Genomic DNA, 21,142 nt, shown 5'->3' with positions numbered 1-21,142 from the left:
ACTCTTCCCGTCCCCCGCGCTCAGGCTGCCCTATCGAACCACGCCTCCGCCAAACTGACGAGCGGTGGGAGGGGCGCGGCCCCGATCCCTCGCGCTCCGATTGGCCGAATCTGCTGTCCGCTCACCCCGGCGAGGCTCCGCCTCTCACCGCTCAGCTCTGAATCCACAGCGCGGAGAGGAAAATGGTGCAGAGATCTCTCACTATCTGATTGGCCAAGAGTAAGCGTCATTCAAGTTAGGACTCCGCCCCCTGTCTGGGCGGGACAGCGGCTCAGCTGACTGATCACCCCGTGACAAGGAGGGGGTGGGTTGCATTGCTGATTGGTCAGTTCTCCCTGTCACTCCTGCAAAGTTCCGCCTCGCCGCCGTCACTCTCTCTGCTAATTGGCTGCAGTGCTTGTCTGTCAGCGCTCCCCAGGGGGTGGGGCCTTGGGGCTTGGGGGTTCTCGATAAGGCTGTGCAGCCCGGCGTCTTCTCAGCGGCGTTTCGTAGCCCGGCGGTGGCCGGCACTGCGGCGGACATGGGGTGGTGCGGGGGCGTGCTCTGGGCCCTGGAGGTGGCGGTACTGGTCACATCAGCTTCTCTTGCTGGTGAGTGAGCGGCGTTCGGCCGTTGTGGGGGAGTGCTGGCCTAGCTTTCTGTTGGGGGTGGGGGTCAGGGAAACGGGAAGGGCTGCCTGGCCGCTGCGGGGAAAGGGGCGGCTGCGCGCCTTAGCGAGACCGACCGCAGCCGTGGGAAAGGGGTGCGGGAGCGATGTGGGTGAAGGAAGGGGAAGGAGTACGGACGGAGGGCCCCGGCCGGCCGCTATAGGTGGGAAAAGACCCGGGATTTATCCCACGCGTATGTGTCTGCCTGTCTGTCTGCCAGCTTCAGGACTGAGATGTGGGAGCGGAGGGCAGTCTTCTGCTGCATCTCCCTGCCCCCTATCTCCACACCCACCCCGGCTCCTTCTAGGTACTGTGCTTGAAGACTTCGCACTCCCTTTTCAAACTGATGTGGCCTATTGTGTACAGGGGGGTTGTACAAGGGGGTTAGACAAAATGTACTCTATTCCGGTATCATCTTTGTAGCATAGTGCTTTATGGAACATGTTATGGAAGCATAGAATCATTGATGTTGGAAAAGACCTTTAAATTTATCAAGTCCAACCATTACCCCAGGACTGCCAAGCCACCACTAAACCATGTCACTTAAGGGCCTTATCTACATGGTTTGTGAAGACATCGTTACGTTACTTTGTACAACTTTTCATGTTTTGCTGATCTGGAGACTTTCTGTTACTTGTTTTGAGTTGGACTTGTCTTAAGGCTTCCAGGCCCCACAAATAGTTTTCAGTCAGTTTGCCTTAGTTCTTCAGTCCAAGCTCACAAAGGCTTTTGAGAGGTGAAGTTCTCTAGAAGTACAACTATGGCAAGGTGAAAGTCTGATTATGTGTCCTCTGTGTGTGTGTGTGTAACAGTGTACAGGATTAAATGCATCTCAGCATTTACTCTCTAGACTTAACCACTTCTGTGGCCTATTGTGGTCAAGCACTTATAATGTACCTGAAGAAAAGGCTTGTGTTCTCAAGTTAAAATTCAGTTTTGATCACTGAGATCTTGAGCAAGTCGAGCAAGGCAAATTTCGTTGAGAAAAGTAATGCTCTAATTTTACCCATCCACCTAAGCAATTTTGTCCTAAGTTAAGCCAACTTGTCCTAAGTAACGTGGGACTCTCTTACAGCCCTGTGGGGAGTGGACTGAAATCCTACAGGCTTAGCAAAAATATTTGTAGCAATTTCATAAATTCCTTCTTAGACAAATTGGTTTGCAAACATTTCTGCCCTTCAAAATGGGGGTTGATGCACTGCTGAAGTTAACAGCAGCTGATCCAGTAAACACATCGGTTTAAACCAAAGAATGCTTGAATCTGCTCCGTATGCATCTAGTGTTTTGGCCTGTTTCTGTTTCCTTTTGCCACACTTCCCTGACTCGCCTTGCAGTACTTTGTTCCTTTAGTATGTTTATCATAACATAGCTCAGATTTACTGTCAACATTTGCATGCATGATCTTGAGCGAGGCTTTAAAACAGCATCTTCAAGGTCACATTGGTTAAATTATTGTTTAGGGAAGGTTATAACTGCACAACACATCAGTTTACTATCTATTATTCTATTATTGCATTATTTTTATAAACAGCCTTTAGATTTGCAGATGGCCTGGAAAACTATGATATGTAGCTGCTTATATTGGTAACTGGTTTTCAGTGATTGTATGAGTAAGTACCTTTATTTTCTGTATACTGTTATATATATCTTTTTTGAAGTGTGCAGTCAGACTGATTGTATAATTAGAACTTCAACAGCCTGCAAATATTTATTGTTTTCTTGATTTTTCTGAAAGTGAAAACCCAGCAAGAGAAGTGTTGCAGGCTGTGGCTTCACAAGTTTAGCTTAGGTCTAGTACTGCATCCAAGGAAGAAGAATGTCTCACAACGTCATGTGGTTGAGAAGGCAGAGCAGAGACACCGGAGCTGTGCTGCAGATGCCAGATTGTTCCTGGCAGTGCTCTGTTCAAGCCAGCCTTGACAAAATGCTTGATCCTCCTGGCTCTGGGTTCAGTGGCTCAGGCTGTTTGCATGAAAAGAGGTGGTAAACCAAGCAGTCCTGGAAGCAAACAGCTGTATTGATGCTGCTTGTGAGCTAAGAGGATGTTGGAGTCTGCCTGGCTCTGCTGAGTGTTAGTTCTACCAGGTGTGAACTGTAACACTGCTTGCAAGCCACTAGTAAGTATGCAGAAGTGTACTGTGCTGTTGCTTGAGTAATTGTCCTGCTTTTGTTAATGTGGATTTGTATGTCCTTAGTTATTGCTGTATAGAAATCTTATTTTGTATGCTAGAGCATTAAAATGATTGGTTTGCATTACATAAACTGGTAGGTGTGAGAGGGAAGAAGAAAGAATGAAAACTGTTTTTTTCTGTGTTGCATAAGATTTCAAGAACTCTGATGGCTTTTTATGTTTGTTTTTCAGGTGTAAGTGGAGATGAATTTAGTGTCTTACGATTACCTCAGTCGGTTGTTTTTCGAGATGGAAGTTGGCCCATTCCTGGCGAGCGGATCCCAGATGTAGCTGCGTTGTCCATGGGCTTTTCTGTTGAAGAGGTATGTTTCAGTTCTTGATTTTTGAAATGCCTCTAAAACAACAGACCTGCTCACTTAAAATGCAGATCTTCTGTCATGTGCTGGAATATATAAAATATCATCGTGTTTGTCTTGAGGAATGTGTGACTTGTCAGAGTGTGGTTTCCAAGTCATATGAGCAGCAAAAGGCTGTGCTAGCCAGCTAATTTGAATCATCAGCTATAGAAGGAAGCATGCCTGTGAGTCTTTACTGTGCTGTTGTTAATTTCCTCTGAGAGCCACCCACATGCTGTATCCCCCCACCCATGGTCACGTACTGGGAATCTGCTGAAACTAGTCACTTCTTGCCTACAAGCTATCCATAGGGCTGTGCGCCTGGGTACACTGAAGATGGTACGAAATGGCTTGGCTGGGCAGGCATTTTGTCAGTTCAGCAAGCTTGTGTGCTGAGCATAGATAATAAGAACCAAGTAGACTGGGTATTTAGGAAGTAACCCAGAGACTTGAAAACTTGGGGTAGTGTTTTCCCAAATCAGGTTTTTGAATATAGCTGTAGTGATATTTAAAGTGGGGCATATGAGTAGGAGCCCTTGGATTGATTCTCTCTTGGCTACTGCATTTCTTGCTGGGCTTCAGCAGAGATTACCAGCTGTTGAAGCAGAATCTTAAAGTGTGATACCCAGGTGTCTCTAGATACTCAAAGCTACAAGCTGGGGTGTGCTCACAATGCTGGGGGTGGTGAAGGCGGGTTCTCATTTTTTCTATACTGCAGCTAGGCAAAAGGTCCTTTAAGTCTGGTTTGAATGCAGGTCTGTTTAACCTGTTTTTGGAATTTGTCTGAAAATACCTTGTTGCCAATTAATTATGCTTTTTTGTCATTAAACTAGTAACACACTCTTATGAGTAGTATTCCCAAGAAGTCTATTTTGATTATTTTATAAAGAAAAAAACAGTACATCAGATGGTATTTTGTGCATTACATGTAAAGACACCCAGGAAAACAGTGAGGTTTGTCCCATTTTGAACACCTGACTTCTGGCATACTGGTCATCCAGAGGTATGGTATGTTTACGGAAAAAAGCGTTTCAGTACTCACTCTGTGCTTTTGACAAAGCATAGGATTCATTTGCTGTGATGGGTCCATAGCATCCTTTAGAAGTAGTTCTCTACTAGTATTATTTCAAATCCTAGAAGCAGGCAGGAAAGGAAGTGTTTTAATTTCTCTGTTCAGTGAAGCTCTGAAACTGAAAGTTACCAGCATTGTCACTAAGGCATTGATCACTGTCTAGGCAGCATACCTTGGTATGGAGGATACCAAAGGGCCCAAACACTCAGGTTTACATCAAGGCTGTAGTCTAGGAACATAAATTGGCAGTGCAGTAGGTGCACTATATATAATTGAGAATTCTTGCTGCATTACATTGGGGATTCTGAGCAACAGTCCTAAAATGGTTTTCTTGCTAAAGCAAGATAAAATGGAACCTCTTTTTTGTCCCTGATGGTTCTTTAAAAGATTTTTCTTTTGTTTCTTTGAGGTGGTACAGATCAAGATGTCAATGACATGTAGTTCTGAAATCCAAATATATCCAAATAAAACAGTTTCATAAAACTTAAACAAGCAGGTATGTCTTTTACACAGATGAAGAAATCTGAAATCAGTCTAAATGGATGAATTTGTATTTTGTGCCTGAATAAACCAGCCACGTAGCCTTCACTGTGCTCTTACCAATACATAACTGCAGAAAGCTACTAAGGAATCTTTTTTTCTGTTTTCTGTGCAAATTTGTATGTTTTAGATTAGTATGTTGCTGTTATGATTAATACCCTTTGTGTGTGTGTGTGTGTGTGTGTGTCTCATTTCTTTCTAGTACTGAAAATATGAAGTCGTTAGTGTTTTAATGTGCCTAAATTCTTTTCTATGATGTTTTGGAAAAGGTGGGGGATGTGTGGTTGTTTTTTAATTGAGCTTTCATTTATTAAATACAGACTATGATATATTTAATTTAATTATGGGAAATAACTCCTATCCAGTATATGTAATGCTTTCTCAGTGTAGACTTTGTTATTAAGTTACTGGTACCTTTTAAACCAGCAGTTTCTTCATTGTTAACTTGAGGCAGCATTTTTTTAGAGGAGTTCTAGTATTAACTTGCTCCCCCATGAAATTTCCAACAGCCTGTCTTGCACAGAGATATTAACAAGATATTTTGCTGTAATTGTTGGGGAGGGGTCCTCGCTTTCTCCCTTAGAAATACAAGCAGTTTTTTACTGTATTCTAATAGGACCTTTCCTGGCCTGGCCTTGCAGTGGGTGATCTGTTTCACAGACCACGAGCTACTGTGCTGGTAACTGTGAAGGGAGTGGACAAGCTGGCACTGCCTGTGAAAGGGGTTTCTTACCCTATTGAGAATGTGAGTATCCACATTTGCTCAAAAAGAGGTTATCTTATTTTTCCAGGCTCCTGTACTTAAGCAAATTATCTCTTTTTATATCATTAGGCCCTGTTTTATCAAAAATCTAACTAGATATTGTCTTCCAGGCCGTTCCTTTCAGTCTTGACAGTGTTGCAAATGCCATTCATACTTTGTTCTCTGAGGAAACTCCTGTGGTCTTGCAGCTGGCCCCCAGTGAGGAAGTGAGTATTGCTTCACTTCTGATTCCAGATGTTCTAAATAATAAACCGCTTTCCACTTGTGTGGCTGGAGCAAAACCAGTTGATTTTATGAAATATTTTGCATTGGAGAGGGATTGCAAGTGTGATTGGTTATTAATGAATGACTGGAAAAACTGAAAACTACTCCGGTGCTGTTCCTGCAGAGGGTGTACATGGTGGGTAAGGCAAACTCCGTATTTGAAGATCTCTCTGTCACGCTGCGCCAACTGCGAAACCGCTTATTCCAGGACAACTCCATTCTCGGCTCCCTTCCTCTCAACTCCCTCAGCAGAAATAATGAGGTAAATTTATTTATTTTTTAAATCAGTGGGAACTAAGAACAAAGGAACTAAGCTTTTAGGTTTGGGGGCTTTGTTTTTGTAAGTAAGTTTATTGGAAGAGTAATTTCCTTCTAGCATATTTTGATGCTATAACGGACTTAACCTGTTGTAAAATACTGAGCCTTGCAACAAAATGAGACTTCCTGAACTTTGGTCTCTCCAAAGGAAATACCTGTCTCTTTCTTTCTGCCTCTTCCCCCAGGTTGACTTGCTTTTTCTGTCAGAACTACAAGTCCTACATGATATTGCAAGCCTGGTAAGGTTTTTTGAAACACTTTCCCTGTCTTTTGTCAAAAACTTCAGAGATCGCCTTTAAAGATATAGAAGCTGTAGCCAGGATACTTGGTGACCAGTGGTATATATTCCAGTTTGTCATCATTTGGCTGTATCAGTTTAAATAATGCATTCTGAAGCTGTTTTCATCAGCCCTTTCACTGGTGGAAGAAAATGAGACCCTTAATCATTTGTAATTTCTTTTGTATTGTGTTTAGTGAGAACAGTGGGAATTCTGAGCTGGTATTTCTCCATACCCAAAGACATAGAAAGTAATTAATGAAGAATTTGCTAGGGCTTTTCTTCTTTTCTTAGTTGATAAGTATAGTGGTAGTTAAGAACATGTTCTTTGCCCTAGCCACAGTTTTACTTCAGAAGATCACCGTAACATTTTATCTGAAAAGACTGGGGTAGCTTTTGCAGCATGAATAGTGATGGTGATAGAAGTGTTCCCATGGGCAGGCAAACTTGTAATTCTTACAGTCTTTTTACTAAGAAGCTACTGTCTTGTCGCTGTGGTTTGGGGTTTGTTTTGAGGTTGGTTGTGGGGGTTGGTTGTTTCTTTTCTTTCTTTATGCTGCAGTCCTCAGCTACTTAAAATGAAAGAGGCATTAAGAGCTGAAAGTTCACTTTAGCTGAAGGTCTGATGGAGAGAATAGAGCTCTTGAGAAAATGAGGCAGGACAATGGGGTGTCTTGCAAACTAGAAATCGTGTAGTTAAAGTAGATGGGAAGATAATGAGCAGATTCAATGCCTTGCTTTCAGAGACTGCTCTCTTATGCAGGCAAATGGCAGTGCTGCAGCTTCACACCTGTAGAAGTGCAAGGACTTCACTCCTGTCCTTTGAGATAATTTGGACTATATCTGTCGGTTGGGGGTTTACGACAATGGGATAATACTTGTTAAGTAAAATACTTTTGTACATGGGTTACAGCAAGGTAGAAGTTGCAACCGACTCAGTTTTGCAAGGGCTGGCTTCAGCAGAGGGATTATTAATGTCTAAGTATTATAGTTATGTATTTTAAGTTTTTTCTCCAGATTTTATTTTTACAACAATTACGGAACAAGGAATTTGATGTGAATAAGTATAATGTTTCTTTTTAGTAGAGCTCTATATTACATGTATATAACCTCATGTTAGGAATAGATGCTGCGTGATGATCATCTTCTTGCTTCTAGAAGTCCAAAAATTGTGGACTTCTAGTTAAGTTGGCAAAAAATTCCACTTCCTTATCAGTATGGAATGTGACTGTGGAAAGTGAGGCTGGATTAGTCCCAGCAGCAAGCTGACTTTTGCGAAATAGGTTTTTAAAGTAACCTGTGTATGATTTAATTTCTTTCTGCCCTCAATGGTGTGCCAAAGCTGTCTCGACACAAGCACTTAGCCAAAGATCACTCTCCAGACCTGTATTCTCTGGAACTGTCTGGTTTGGAAGAGGTTGGAAAACGATATGGGGAAGACTCTCAGCAGTTCAAGGATGCTTCTCAAATTCTTGTAGACTCTTTGCAAAAGGTATGCTTTCTACCTAATGAGCAAAACTCGCATGAATACTAAGGAGATATTTTTTGGTATTAACTACAAGGGAGTTAGTTTATTGACTATTTTCTGCTTTGAAATGTTACTTCATTAGTGTTGGCTTGCCTGATGCTTGTTTTTGTTTGGTTTTCAAAAATGCTGATGATCAGTTACAAAACTGAATGTTGCAACTTGTCACTCTGGAAATTGTTGACATGATTTTACAATGTGTTAGATGTTTTGTGTAAATGAGTAGGGTTATATTGAAACATGACTTGGTATATTTGTTTTTCCTAAATAAATATCATGCATTTAAACCCAGCAGTAGGTCTTGCAAAAACCTGCTCTGAGAAATGTGGGAATCTCTTTATCTCAGGGTACAGTGGTTAGTTTCCCCTTGCCCACAAAGCTGTACAAATCTGTATTTCCAAGCCTGTAAAATAACTGCTCTCATCTATCAATGTGCTCAAAGTAATTTTTTGTCAGGTAATTGTTAGATAAAATCTTTATTATGACCAGTCAATCTTGGGATTTTCAAAAGCACGATGGGAAAGTATGAAAAATGACAAATAAGTTTGGCCAATAAGTCAAATAACTGTTTTCTCTAAACACTGCTCTTTGTCCTCTTTGCAGTTAAGCAGATGTATTTAAATACTAGACGTATTAGTCTTCAGAACACACTGAATTATTCAGGTTTATAATTTCCCAGTGGAAGATTGAGAACTGAAATATTTTGTTGAAATGGATAGACATACAATGGGGAAGCTGTGTGCTGATGGGCCTTTTGTGAAAGGGATGAAAGAATGAGTTCAGCCCAGAAAGCAGTCATAAGCTCCAGTTTCCTGGACAGTGTTTGAGGTAGTTTAAAGAGATGCTGTAAACCAGGTGAGTCAGCACTTCCTGAGTGTAATTCTGAAATGGTGTAAATTTTTACAACTTTCCAGCATTATTCCTAAAGCTGATGTACTAATCCATAAGGCATCTTGCTAACAAAACTCTGCTTAATTCCTGGCTACGGTGCAGGTTTCAAATTAAATCACTCTTGCTTTTCCAGTTTGCAGATGAGATGTTTAATCTGTACAGTGGGAATGCAGTAGTAGAAGTGGTAGCTGTAAAGGCGTTTAATTCTCCCAACATAAGGAAGACTCGCTCAATTCTCCAGTCTTCACAGGTAGTAGATGCACATTTTTCTGTATCTCATTTATTAGAAGTGATCCAAACTGCATCACTACTTCACTTGAGCATGACTTTTTTTTGTAAGGACTAGACTACTAACCGGTTTAGGCATGGGTGTGAAGAGGTCAGCTTCCCTGTCTTGATCTTCACTTAATCAGATACTAATTTAGGTTGAAGAAGGGCCTCTGGAGATCATCTAGTCCAACCAACTGCTCAAAGCAGGATTAATTTAGGAGTTAGATTGGGCTGCTCAGGTCCTTGTCCAGCCAAGTTCTTGAAAAGTCCATGGCTGGCAATCCCAGAGCCTCTCTGGACAGCTTGTTCCAAAGCTTTACCCATTGTCACTGCCAACATATTTTCTGTTATGTCTTGTTAGAATTTACATGTCTGCTCTTTTCTCCCCAGTGCTGTAGTGCATGTAAGACCTGTCTCCCAGGTAGGGAGACAATTGTTTTCCTGGACTTGCTGCCTAAGTTTCAGATGCAGTCCAGGGTGCAGTTGCCTGGCATCATCACAGGGGCACACTGCTGATTCCTGTGCACCTTGTCCACCAGGACCTCCAGGTCCCTCTCTGCAGAACTGCTGCCCAGTGGTCAGTCCCCAGCAGCCTGTCCCAGGTGCAGGACTCTGTCCTAACAAAATTTCATGAGGCTTCTGTCAGCCTGTTTTGGATTCCATTAATGTTGGTCACCCGTAATCACTTTTGCATTTTGTGCCCTAGCATCAGGATTGTGTAGACAAAACTGCATCTCACATATTCAGATTGCTCAGATCTTTGATGTAGTGAGAATGTGTTTTGTATGCAAGCTAACTTTAAAGTAATATACCTTCTCTTTATTGCAGAGCGAACCAGACAATCCATATAACCTTGCCTACCCATATAACTACAACTACTCTGTAATCTTCAACATTATTTTGTGGATGATGATAGGTCTTGCTTTAGCTGTGATAGTTATCTCCTACAACCTCTGGAACATGGATCCTGGCTACGACAGCATTATTTATAGGATGACAAATCAGAAGATAAGAATGGATTGAACTGCACTCTATTTCAGTGCAAGGAAATGATGAAGAGTAAGGTCTCCTTTAAACTGTCTGGAAAACATATTCTGAGATGGTTACTTGTGGAATTTTTTAAAGGTGTATTTATTTCTAAGTATTTTTTTTTCCTCTTAAGCTTATTTTAAATGTTAGTGTAGCACCAGATGGGGCTTAGAAATTGAAAACTGCTTGTTAAAAAACCCCAACAAACCAACAACAAACAATCCCCAAGGTAATTGTTATTAAAGTAACATCATTCCATTTTTTTTAATCATATAACATGAGTTTTTGAAATACCCTGTACTGCCTGTGACTGTGTGGAAACCAGATGAAATTATGATAGCAACATGTTGTTTGAAACTTTTACACTGGAAGATTAGAAGTTATAATGAAATTGTTGTGTTGTATATTATGAACCAGTTGTAAATGTTTGATGTAAATATTTATAATGGCTATATGTAACTTCAGAGAGGATAGTAATTATTCTTTAGTAATACACTAAATATAGAAATATTTCTACAAGACTACAATCCTAGTGGCACAAATGGCATTTTGATTTCATGTTGATGGCTCAGATGTGAGCTGTAGTCAGAAGGATCCTTTACCTAGAACTTGAATGATTTGGAGGTAAATAACACTAGTGTGGCTGGACTGTACAGTGAAGAGTCTATAGATATTGAAGTAGCACCAGTCTGATCATGGTCTCATGTCATGTACAGTTGAAAGTTCCTGTTATGACGCTTCATATTCCTTCCATTTGTGTTGATGTTACTATAAAAAAATAATTCTTTTTGAAGATAAGAGTGGACCAACACTTGAGTGAAATACACCTGGCTTATAGTCCTGCTTCAACCAGTCAATAAAACAAAGAACAGTTGTTCCTGAATGCATTTATTCTTTGTGGCTTCATAGGTGTAGCTACTTGTATTTAGTATTAGCTCAGCTGAATAGTTTGTGCTGGCAGCCTCCTGTATGTGACACTGGGCCAAAGTCTGTAACAGTTTAGTTTTAATTGTCTTTCAGAAGCAAATGTTGAAAGAGCACCTTGTATGGACTAATTTTCCTAAACCAAATAATGAGTATAGTTAAACCAAGTTAATCTCTGTCCTGAATCTTTTTTTAGAACTACCTACGTTTTTAGAAACTCATTTGCTCTTGTGGTAAAAGGAATTCTTCTGGACTACAGCAATGTGAATGGTAACTGCTTTTTTCATCTTGTTGTCCTTTAATGTGCTTAACTCTCCTTACTGTTGGGAGATATTTGTTCCACTACCAGCGAAGATCTGCTCATTGAATTAATTTGCCTTGATTACTGGGAATGTCAGGTTTGGAGGGATTGAAGTTGTTTGTGTTGTAGTGATCCTGGGTACTGCTTCATGTTGAATTGATTAACGTGCTCCAGCTTTACCCAAGTCTAGGAAACCCAGTTTATTGTCTATTACAATAATTTGAAATTAATTTGAATGGCATTTAATCTGAGTAAGTTCAATAGATAAGAAGAGTTGCTGTGCCAGTTTCTCTAATTATTGAACATCCTGTAACACACCTGCACTGATTTGAGAATCAGATCCATCTGATGGACTGCTATGAAACCAGTTAAAATACAGCTCTGCCACAAGGCAGGGACACCTTCTACTTGACCAGGTTGATCTCAAGGCCCCATCCAATTAAAACACCTGTACTTTAGGGCAGATGGGACTTCTGTAGTTCTTTCCACCCCACTATCCAGAAAGTTTGTTTAAATCCAAGACCTGGCACTGAGATGGTCATCCCTATAGGCTCCCTTCCAGCTGCTGGCTGCTGCTGTAGGTAGGCTCTAGTTTTACTTTTTAAAGCTAGTCTTAAGTACTTTGAAGGGCACATTTGAATTCCTGCCTCTCATGTTAGTACCATATTTGTTAATTCTCATGGCTGTAAACATCCAGCTCCTACTGAAGGGGCTTTTGAGCACTCTGATGTGTGCTGTTGCTTAAATATGAGCTGCTTTATGCAGCACAAGCTGTTTTTTTTTTTTAACCACTGTAAAGCCACTATGCTTTAGTTTGAGCTAGGTAAGTAAGACTCATTACACTGTACAACAGTACTGGTCCTTAACTGCTAATCAAACAGGCAATTACAATACTGATCTGTGTGCCAGGAATAGCGTTTTTGTACTTAGACTTCAGTTAATTTGAAAGTGCTATCACCACCATTAGACCTGCTATTGATCTTTAAATGTAATCATCCCAAGAACAGAAATTGTGAAAAGATTTGTGATATGACAGAAATTGCAGGTTTTTTGGACGGTGCTGCCAGGAAAGCAGTGAAACTGTCGTGTTTGCTTTGTGAAGGAAGACAAGAGTGAGGGCAGAAACGCACAACGTTTTCCAGAGGGAAGTCACCACCTTTCGAGGCATTCCTGCAAGGCTGAGAAAGGGAGAGGGATGTGAGGAAAACTGAGCCTATACTAGGATCCTGTCTGCTTGAAGTGGGAAGTGTAGGACAGTCATTATGCCCATAGCAGGAGGGCTGGAATGAGATGATCTTAGGGTCCTTTCCAACCCTAACTATTCTATGCTTCTAGTATCTAGCAGGAAGTAATTTTCAGCCAGGCTGGGAAAGGCTTGATACAGTGCTGTGGGTAGGTAGGATCTGCCATGTAAGTGCTGCAGGGAGTGGTGATCTGGTCACCAGGAAGAGTTTTTCCTTGGGGAGCTTGGCCTTGGCAAAAAGGGTGAGAAGTATTTGGTTGGGTCTGCTTCAGACCATAGTCCTGTATTGTCTGGTATTTGTACTGGGGAATACCTGGAACCCAGGTAGCTGTTCTCATGAAGTGCTGGTATTTGTGAAAAGGGAGAGAATTCTGAGTCAGAATTGAAGCCTGAGCATTGCATTTTGATACTTAGATTGAAAAGAGGAAATAAGATATACAATAAAGGGCTTTTAAAAGAGTCAGTGTGCTGGTCTTTCTAGGTAATCCCCCCCAAGTCCAAACTTGGCAGAAAGGAGGCGTAATCCAGGCTTAGTCAACTGTCCAGACTTCGGCATGCTGCAGGCATGTCAACTTTCAGAGTTCTTCTGGCCAGTGCACTGTTGTTGCAACAGGCAAGATAAGTCTAAAGCAGATCTGAAATGTGTGTTACATTCAAGTGTAAGGAAGTGGGAATGAAGAAACTGTCGAAAAGCAAATGTTGAGCAACCTTGCAAGTGAGTGCTGGGATTTGAGCTAAAATTTACAAATATTCTCTAGAAAAAAATGAAATTTTGTGCTCAAGAAAGGGTTGAGCACTGTCCTGTGTTATTCATTTTCTCTACTGCAGGCACTAAACCATATTATCATGAGTTTTCACCTTTGTAGAAGAGGGTGAGGGGATCCACAGAAGCACTGCAGGACAGAAACGGAGTCAGGTCAAAGAAGGCGGAAGAGGAGCTATAGGATTTCAAATCTCTCAGAACAAAAGACACTGGAATAAGAAGGAAACCCAGAAGTTTATTTCCTCTCCTTTTCTGCCACTAGCACAAAGTGTTGCTATGGAGGAGCTGCATTTGCAAGGCACCGAACTATAACGGGCTTCTACAGCTCACGGTGTGAAGGGTGGAACTGAGTGAAAGCTAGCCACTGTACACAGAAATGGTTTCCCTGCAGGAGCAGGGCTGGTGTGTGGTGTGTAACTGGATCAGAGAGTGAAGACCCCAACAACTCCCTTTGTAAAGTGCTAGCCCAGATGCAGGCACCGCTGCTGCCAAACCCTCTCCAGGCACAGCTTGTAAGCACAGGTGAAAGCAGGTCTCTGATCTCAGACCCAGGCAATTCTTTGGTTGTGCTGTAAATGACTGCAATCTCCTGGTCCAGTGACAATTCAGGTCCCTCTGTTTTTGGGGGGAAGCATCTCAGGAGATGTGGAGTGCTAGCAGATAATGCAACATTTCCCATACTTCTGAGAGACCTGTGCTCTGGCAAAATGCAACTGTAGTGAAACTGCTGCCCTGTTCTTTCTACTCAGACTTGTGTACAGCATGTCCTGCCTGACCAGTGATGAGGTTCAGGGTACAGAAAGCCCAGGTGACCACATTCCTCTCAAATAAATGGAGCAGAAACTGATGGATGGCATGAAGCCATGCATCCAAATACCCTGCTCCAGTGCTCTGACCTACCTAAGCTGCTGGAAAATCAGCCACTACAGATGGTGTCTGCCTAGGAACAGTCAGGAGATGGATCTGCTGAAAGGCTGTCTAAACCCAGGATTGGATAGGTGGTGCTCTGAAACTGTAGAGATTCTGATAGATGTCTGTAACAAGTGACAATAGATGGGGAATGGCTTTAAATGAAAAAAAAGTAGATTTAAATTAGGGAAAAAAACCCTTCACTATGAGGGTGGTGAGGCACTGGCACAGGTTGCCCAGGGAAGTTGTGGCTGCCCCATCCCTGGAAATGTTCAAGACCAGGTTGGATGGGGTCTTGAGAAACCTGCTCTAGTGGAAGGTGTTCCTGCCTGTAGCAGTGGGATTGGAACTATGTGAGCTTTAAGGTCCCTTCCAATGCAAACCATTCTGTGATAACAAAATTATCAGCAGTTCTTTTCTAGAATAGGTCAACAAGGCATGCAGACCCCATCAGTATGCAGGAGTGGTTGAGGACAGGTTTTAGAATATTAATCCCATCCTTAAACAGGGACTTACCCCACCAGCATGCTTTCAAGAGTTTAAAGAGATTCTTCTATTGCTGAAGAGCAGATTCACACTAAAGGACTCTGGCAATCAATCCTAAATCAAAGTGACATTGATGTCATTCAGCATCACCAAAAATACATAGCTAAGTTCTTGGCATGAATACACATCATAAAATATTTAGAATGCTTCATAAGGGAAACAAAATTCATGGCTGCCCCAAATGTTTTTATAAAGGCAGTCAAATTACACTTTAATTATGCTCGAGTGCATGAATTTATGATGACAAATTTACATGTCCTTAATCTAGCAAGCATATGCTTTTCATGAGGCAATGGGGATAGAAGCAGTATGGCTCAGAGGAATTCATAGTAATTTAACTGGTAGCTGTAAGGTCAGTGACTTCAAAGACTTCAGCGCTGCCTACCTACTTGATCAAGCCCCTTATCTGAAGTACTTCCTTAAAATGCCATGGTCAAAGTACCCAAGGAATTGATAAAAAAGAAGTCTGTTACAATACCTGTGTAATCAATTACAGCATTTGGAACACAGCAGAGCTAAATGGGAGCTCTAACTGCATCCTACAGTAGGTCATCAATCAAAATCTTGACTAATGTACAGCATCAGCTTGCAAAGAGAAAACAGCTCTCAGCTCCTATTGCTGTCACTCTTAAGTCTCTGCTGCAGCAAAACAACAGAGGAAAAAATACATAAGCCCAGCTGTACCGATTGTTTTCAATTGACTCAAAAAGATGTCCAGTAAAACATCTGCAGGAAAATGGTGCCCACACGACTAACATCGCAAAGGTGATGCTGACTACCAGAAACTGGCTTTCATGTATGGTACCTTTGCAGAAAAACGAAATAAGCATCTCAAAACTAAGCACAAGCAAATCAGGAACATAATCATGCTGGGGCACAAATAGCATCACCAAAGCATAATGGCCTCAGTGGCAACTGCAGCACAGATTTAATTTTGCAGCACACTTCAATTTTGCCTGTGTCCCTTAACTACTGTTTTTTATCCAAGGGAATGGAGGAGTCTGTATTTAAAGGAATACAGGGGGAGTTACAGGGCCAGGCACAGAACTGAAAGAAACAGTATCTCCTGCAGGTAGCTGCTGATGCCACAGGATGTGTGCCAAGCCTGTGGCTGCCAGTCCCTTTAGTACAGACTTCCATTCCCTTGGATAAAAAGCAGTAGTTAAGGAACAAAAGGAACAAAGTCACCTTTCCTGATTTAAGGAGCCCGGGGGAGCACAGCCCTCTGCCTTCTGCACCACCTAGCCGAGAAGCAACTTGCCCAAACTTCCAGCTGAAAGACTGAAGCTTTAGAAAGTCATTTTAGGGAGCACTTCTTGAAGCCTGTCTTCCCTGACATCTCAGGGTAAAGCCAAAGCCTCCTGTGCTCCTGGCAAGGCGCTAGCTGCCAGACAAACCCCTCCATCCCAGGAATCTCACTTGGGAAAGCAGCCTTGGACATGTTGCAATAGCAGCAGAGATCATTGTCATGAGACCAGCTTCCTTGTCAAGGCAAGGGCGTCAGACAGTCCAGATTTAAACATCCCAAACGACCATTCTGCATTTCAGTTCCTCCTCTGCTCCTGTTTATTTTTAACTTTTCCTTTTTTCTTTTTCCTGTTATCCCAGCAGTTCCCAGCAGTTCATCCACACCGGGATCACCTTCATTTCTTCTTTCCACCCTGTGTTTAGCTACTTTCACACCACAGACCTTATTCTTAACAAATTCCACAGCTGCTGAGGTACTCAGATTGTTGGCAGCAGTAAAACAAGTCCCAGTTGCTATCATAGCCAGCACTGCGCAGGAGTCACTGGTTGCTATAGCCTAAATTAACTACTTGGTAACTCCCACTACCAGGGCAATTCCTGGGAGCTTGTGCAAAGCACATGTGCTGGACCAGACCTCCATGCTCCATGGGAGTTTGAACAGGGAATCGATGAAATTTCTGCCATGTCCAACACCGAAACACCAGAAGGATTTTTTGGTGCTGAGAGCACTAAGTTTCCATGTCAGAAGCAAATGTATGCTAGAATAAAGGTTCTCATGTTATAGTCTATGAAATACCACATTTTGGTGATGGAGCACCGAAGGTCAGGATTTTGAGGGATGGAGAAAGGGAACTGCAAACAGGCTGGGCAACCTTCCTTAAAGTGGACAATGAGAACAGAAGCAGAAAACGCTTCCAGTACTAAATCTTGGGTTTGAACTAGATGATCTTTAAGGTCGCTTTCAACCCAAACCACTGCGATTCTGTGTGATTCTGTGGAACAGCAAAAATATTCCTACTGAGTACACAGCAGAGTCAGATAGCAAGTAACTGTGATATATTAAACAGAGAAAGGGGAAAACGTTCATTTTCATTTTCTTATGGATCCAGGTATGTCCAAATAGCCATGAGGTTAAAAGTACTCACGGAAATTGAAAGCCTACTACAAATTGTAGGGGAATATGCGGAACACAGACAGAACTAGTCTGGAGGATATTTTTCCCTAGAAAATATCAACACTTCATTTAAAAGAACATTTCCACTGTCTTTATGAGAACTGTTTAAAACAAGAAAAAACCCAACAACAACAAAAACCCGCTTGCAAAAGGTAAAATTAGATTTGTTCTATCAAGTAATCTGTGACAATAGGAGAGTGGAGGAGGAGGAAGAAATGCCAGATTTGCTAAAAGCTTTATTTTAACTCCTGATCTATGGAAGAAAACAGCCAAGAGCTGTGCAGGGAGGAGGGCTGGAGGAAGCTGTTAGCCAGACAATAGCAGGGACTGTCAAAACCAGAGCCTTATTTAGAGCAGAAAAATGGGGTTCTGACAGCACAGGTCTTATAAGTGCATATCCAGAATTAAAGCTCAGAAATTACCAGTGTGGGCAGTGGTTCACAACTGAACCCCGGCCTTTTTTCTTCCCCAGGTTTCCATGTCAGCTTCTGCCCAAAGACTTCAGGGTGAAAAAATGAAATGGAAGAGTTGGGGGGAACAAAGGAACCCATTTCTGTGGGCAAAACATTATCAAAGTACTCAAAACCAGCCACATTTGGAACAACGCTGTGAAGTCCAGCAGCTGGGTTCACCTAAGGTAAAAAGTGTGTGTGTACATACATGTATCATAAGCACTCTGCAACAGCTGGAAACTTAAGGGTTAAACACATCTTCCTTCCCTCCTGTGTTCAAAGCCGTGTTTTTATGAAAGGAAGAAAAGAAGAAGAAAAGGAAAAGAGAGAAAAGAAGAAGTCCTTCCCACAGTCAAAGTGTTTATGGAGCTCAAAAAGGCTCTGTGCATTCCCAGGTCCAGCACTGAGAAAGGTTCCAGCTGGGAGAGCAGCCACAGGGAAGGAGGAAAGAAGCAAGGGACAGTCCCTCTAACCAGCCTGTGGCGGGTTCTCCACAGGATGCTGAGCACCTCTGGGCCAGTGTGTGCTGCACTCCTTCCTCCGGCTCCCTCCACTCCTCCCAGTATTTAAATATAGGGTTTTGAATGAGAGCTGTCACCAGGTGGATTTGGTTGGTTTTGCAGGAGAATGAATCAAGATGCTTCTAAAATCATGACTCAACAGCTGCTGCCTGACCGCAGTCATAACTGTGCCCAAAGGGACTGGAGCACAGAAACGAGATGGAAAAAGGGCAGTTTCTTCCTTGGATGCTTACAAATATCACCTCATGCTCACAGCTTTTTGTGGCTGACATAATCTCTGTAGTGCACCACAAAGCTCAGAGCAGTGAGGATCTCCAAGAGCTTCAGTCTCAGAGGATACTGAGAGGACTTGTAAGTTTAGGCAAGAGCACATAACTTTAAAATGGAGCCTGCTAAGTTTACAAACAGCATTTTACGGCGTGTCTGCCTGCAGCGGATCTCAGTTTGGAGACACGGGAAGCCCAGCCCTATATTTCTCATTAAATGCAAAGCAGAACCCCTTGTTTTACCTTTTTTATAGCTGTACAAGCAGTCAGACCTCTGGCACCTCTGCAACGCGCACAGTGAATCTCGTGTCTCCCTTCCAAACGCCTTCAGGCAGCAGGAAGAAGAAACTCTCCTTTCTGCAGAAAGCATCAGTTCATTGAGGGCTCCAGTCCCCCAAGGAGAAGGTGAAGAGCAGAAGCAGCGTCAGTGCAGGGCCACAGCCGCTCTGGGCCCAGCAGTGGTGCTGCCTACAAATACCCTGCCCCTATAGGGCTGTATGGCACTACATGCTATGGAAGAGGACTGCAAATGCTCTGCTCAGGAGGATGACCTCTGTGACTTTCTGCTGGTGGCTGTCTCCGAGGCAGCTGTTAAAGATAAAAGGGTCTGTGCCACCAAGCTGGTCCAGAAACCTTCATCTGTCCATGAGCTGAGTAAACCTGCAGAACAAAACACACAGGGCTGATGGGTGACCTTCAGCTTCAGCTGCACACTCTGTCCAGCTTCACTACTGTCGTGGTTTAACCCAAGACAACTACTGATGAATGTCACTGATGTTTCAAGGTCATGTCATCTGAAGTGAATGAAACAAACTGGAATAAAACTCTCCCAGGATGCCCATAATGTGCTGTTTCCTAGAAAATGGTGTGTTTGGAGGCTGATTCCTTCAGACTTAAATCTTTCCCTGTTTGAGCAGCTGACTCTTCAGTAAGAGTTGAACGTGGATGGTACCACACTGTGCCAAACCGTGCAGTGAGCAAGAGGCAGGGTGTGCATAGGCAATATTTTCTCTTTCAAAACACCTTTCTGCAACAAAACAAACACAGAGAAATAAATGCAGAAATGTATAGAGGAAAGCAACTTACAAACCTGACTTCAGGACCAGTGAGTGTGCTTTCAAATCTAAGTTGAATTCAAGTTGACTGTGACCAACTATGTACAGACCCAGGCACGTGGAGCATAGAAAAGAATGAATTTATTTCTAAAGCTTGCCCTGGTCCCCATTTGTAAGATACCATGAAAGGAAAGGCACTACCCAGCACAACAGCAAGGTGAATTCCAGCCCACAAAAATCAAAAGGAATTTGATGTTTCCAAGCATCCAGAGCTGTCACAAAGGCACGTTATGCTTGTCCATTCAACATGGAGTGCCATGAAGGTGAGACATTCCATTTACGCTGCTACACAAACAAGGCAGAACCTGGCCTTGGCCCCTAGGACAAACAGCCCTGACTGGCTCCCCCCCCATATATATGCATACTGACCCTGAGCAAATTCAGCTTGCTGAGAGCTAGCCAGAGCGGTCCCACGCAGGGCTGGGAAGCTTGTGAGCCTGCCAGCTCTGCAGGTCAGCACAGCAAGCCCGAGTTGGGTCCACTTCTATTCAGCAGGGGAAAACACGCTCAAAGAGAGTCCACCCTCTGGAGATCCCTGCTGAGCAGCAAATCCAACAGCGGGACGCTGCAGGGTCTCAAAAGCTGCTTAGCAAAAGCCAAGCTCTGAGGTTCAGTCTTCCCAGCTGACTCCTGCATCGCTGCTGGTGCAGTGCAACACAGTGTACACAAGAGATGTTTTTCCATGGCAGCAGCCACCAGGAGTGTGCTGCTGGGAGAGCAGCTTCTTAACCTGACATGCTAACCAAGAGCTGAACTGGAAAGCTTGAACCCAAGAGTGCAGAGTAGGTGGGATAGGGTAAAGCTAGGTTCAAATAGAGGTTAGGTCTCAGCTGGTAGCTGGCAGCTCTCCTCTGGGCACTGAAGGTGACAGCTAAGCAGGACTTGTGGCTAAGATGGGCTCAACAAGCACTTCGGGAGGGTGGGAAAGGGAGGCATTGTCTCAGTAGTATTTGAAGTTACACTTCAGTTCTCACGTAGTAATGTTACTAAAATAGCTATTTTAACATAGCTAAATCTCTAGGAAACAGTCAGTTTTGCAGGCTGTCCAAATACTTCAGGCATACATCCATTTTACCCCTTTTGTTTTACATGCTCACTGATTCTACATGTATACAAACACTTATTTTCTTTGCAGCTTTTGATGGAAGAAGGACGAAAGGTAGATGATCTAGTCTGTCCTGCTAGCTGGTGTTTTAACAGATCAGCAAGTTAAAGCATTAGGTCTTATTTAACAGGACAAGGGTGTGGCAAGTGCAACGTCGTTGAGTACTGTCGAATTGCTTCTGTGGGGGTACACAATGAACACCACAGCTTCTCAGCTGTGTATGAAAATCATGGTGCATTCCTACAACATTGCAGCACTTCACGAGCAGAGGCCTGACAACAAGTACGAACTGGGAGAGGAGCCCTGCAGGAAGGGATCAGCGGATGCTGGTCGGTAGCAGTCTCAAAAGGAGTCAGCAGTGTGCCCTGGCGACCGGGAGGGTGAACGCATCCTGTAGTGCATCAAACACAGTATCACCCACCAGCCAAGAGAGGTGACTATCCCGCTGTATCG

At 42.9% G+C, this 21,142-nt stretch overlaps 1 protein-coding gene across 1 annotated transcript; it reads left to right on the top strand.

Annotated features, from left to right (window-relative positions):
* Positions 1-463: 463 nt before the first annotated feature.
* Positions 464-11,009, top strand: ATP6AP2 (ATPase H+ transporting accessory protein 2). Its single transcript, XM_061359350.1, has 9 exons — positions 464-590; positions 3,010-3,140; positions 5,402-5,530; positions 5,659-5,754; positions 5,937-6,074; positions 6,316-6,369; positions 7,750-7,899; positions 8,957-9,073; positions 9,922-11,009. Exons 1-9 carry the CDS (start codon positions 521-523, stop codon positions 10,114-10,116), a joined length of 1,080 nt encoding a protein of 359 aa, XP_061215334.1. The 5' UTR covers positions 464-520; the 3' UTR covers positions 10,117-11,009.
* Positions 11,010-21,142: the final 10,133 nt, after the last annotated feature.

This window comes from Neopsephotus bourkii, unplaced genomic scaffold (genome assembly GCF_033783945.1).
Source record: "Neopsephotus bourkii isolate Nb327-2 ecotype Australia unplaced genomic scaffold, CSIRO-AGI_Nbou_v1 NB_962, whole genome shotgun sequence".
In the NCBI taxonomy this organism is placed as follows: Eukaryota; Metazoa; Chordata; class Aves; order Psittaciformes; family Psittacidae; genus Neopsephotus; species Neopsephotus bourkii.
The sequence above is the reverse complement of the archived record's forward strand: the minus strand, read 5'-3'. Positions and strand labels throughout refer to the sequence as shown.

What these genes read in the sequence shown, in the direction of transcription:
- ATP6AP2 (XM_061359350.1), top strand. Translation starts at nt 521, where the DNA reads ATGGGGTGGTGCGGGGGCGTGCTCTGGGCCCTGGAGGTGGCGGTACTG. An exon ending in TGGGCTTTTCTGTTGAAGAG is followed by an intron (nt 3,141 to 5,401) that starts GTATGTTTCAGT and finishes GTATTCTAATAG; the next exon opens with GACCTTTCCTGGCCTGGCCT. An exon ending in TACATGATATTGCAAGCCTG is followed by an intron (nt 6,370 to 7,749) that starts GTAAGGTTTTTT and finishes GGTGTGCCAAAG; the next exon opens with CTGTCTCGACACAAGCACTT.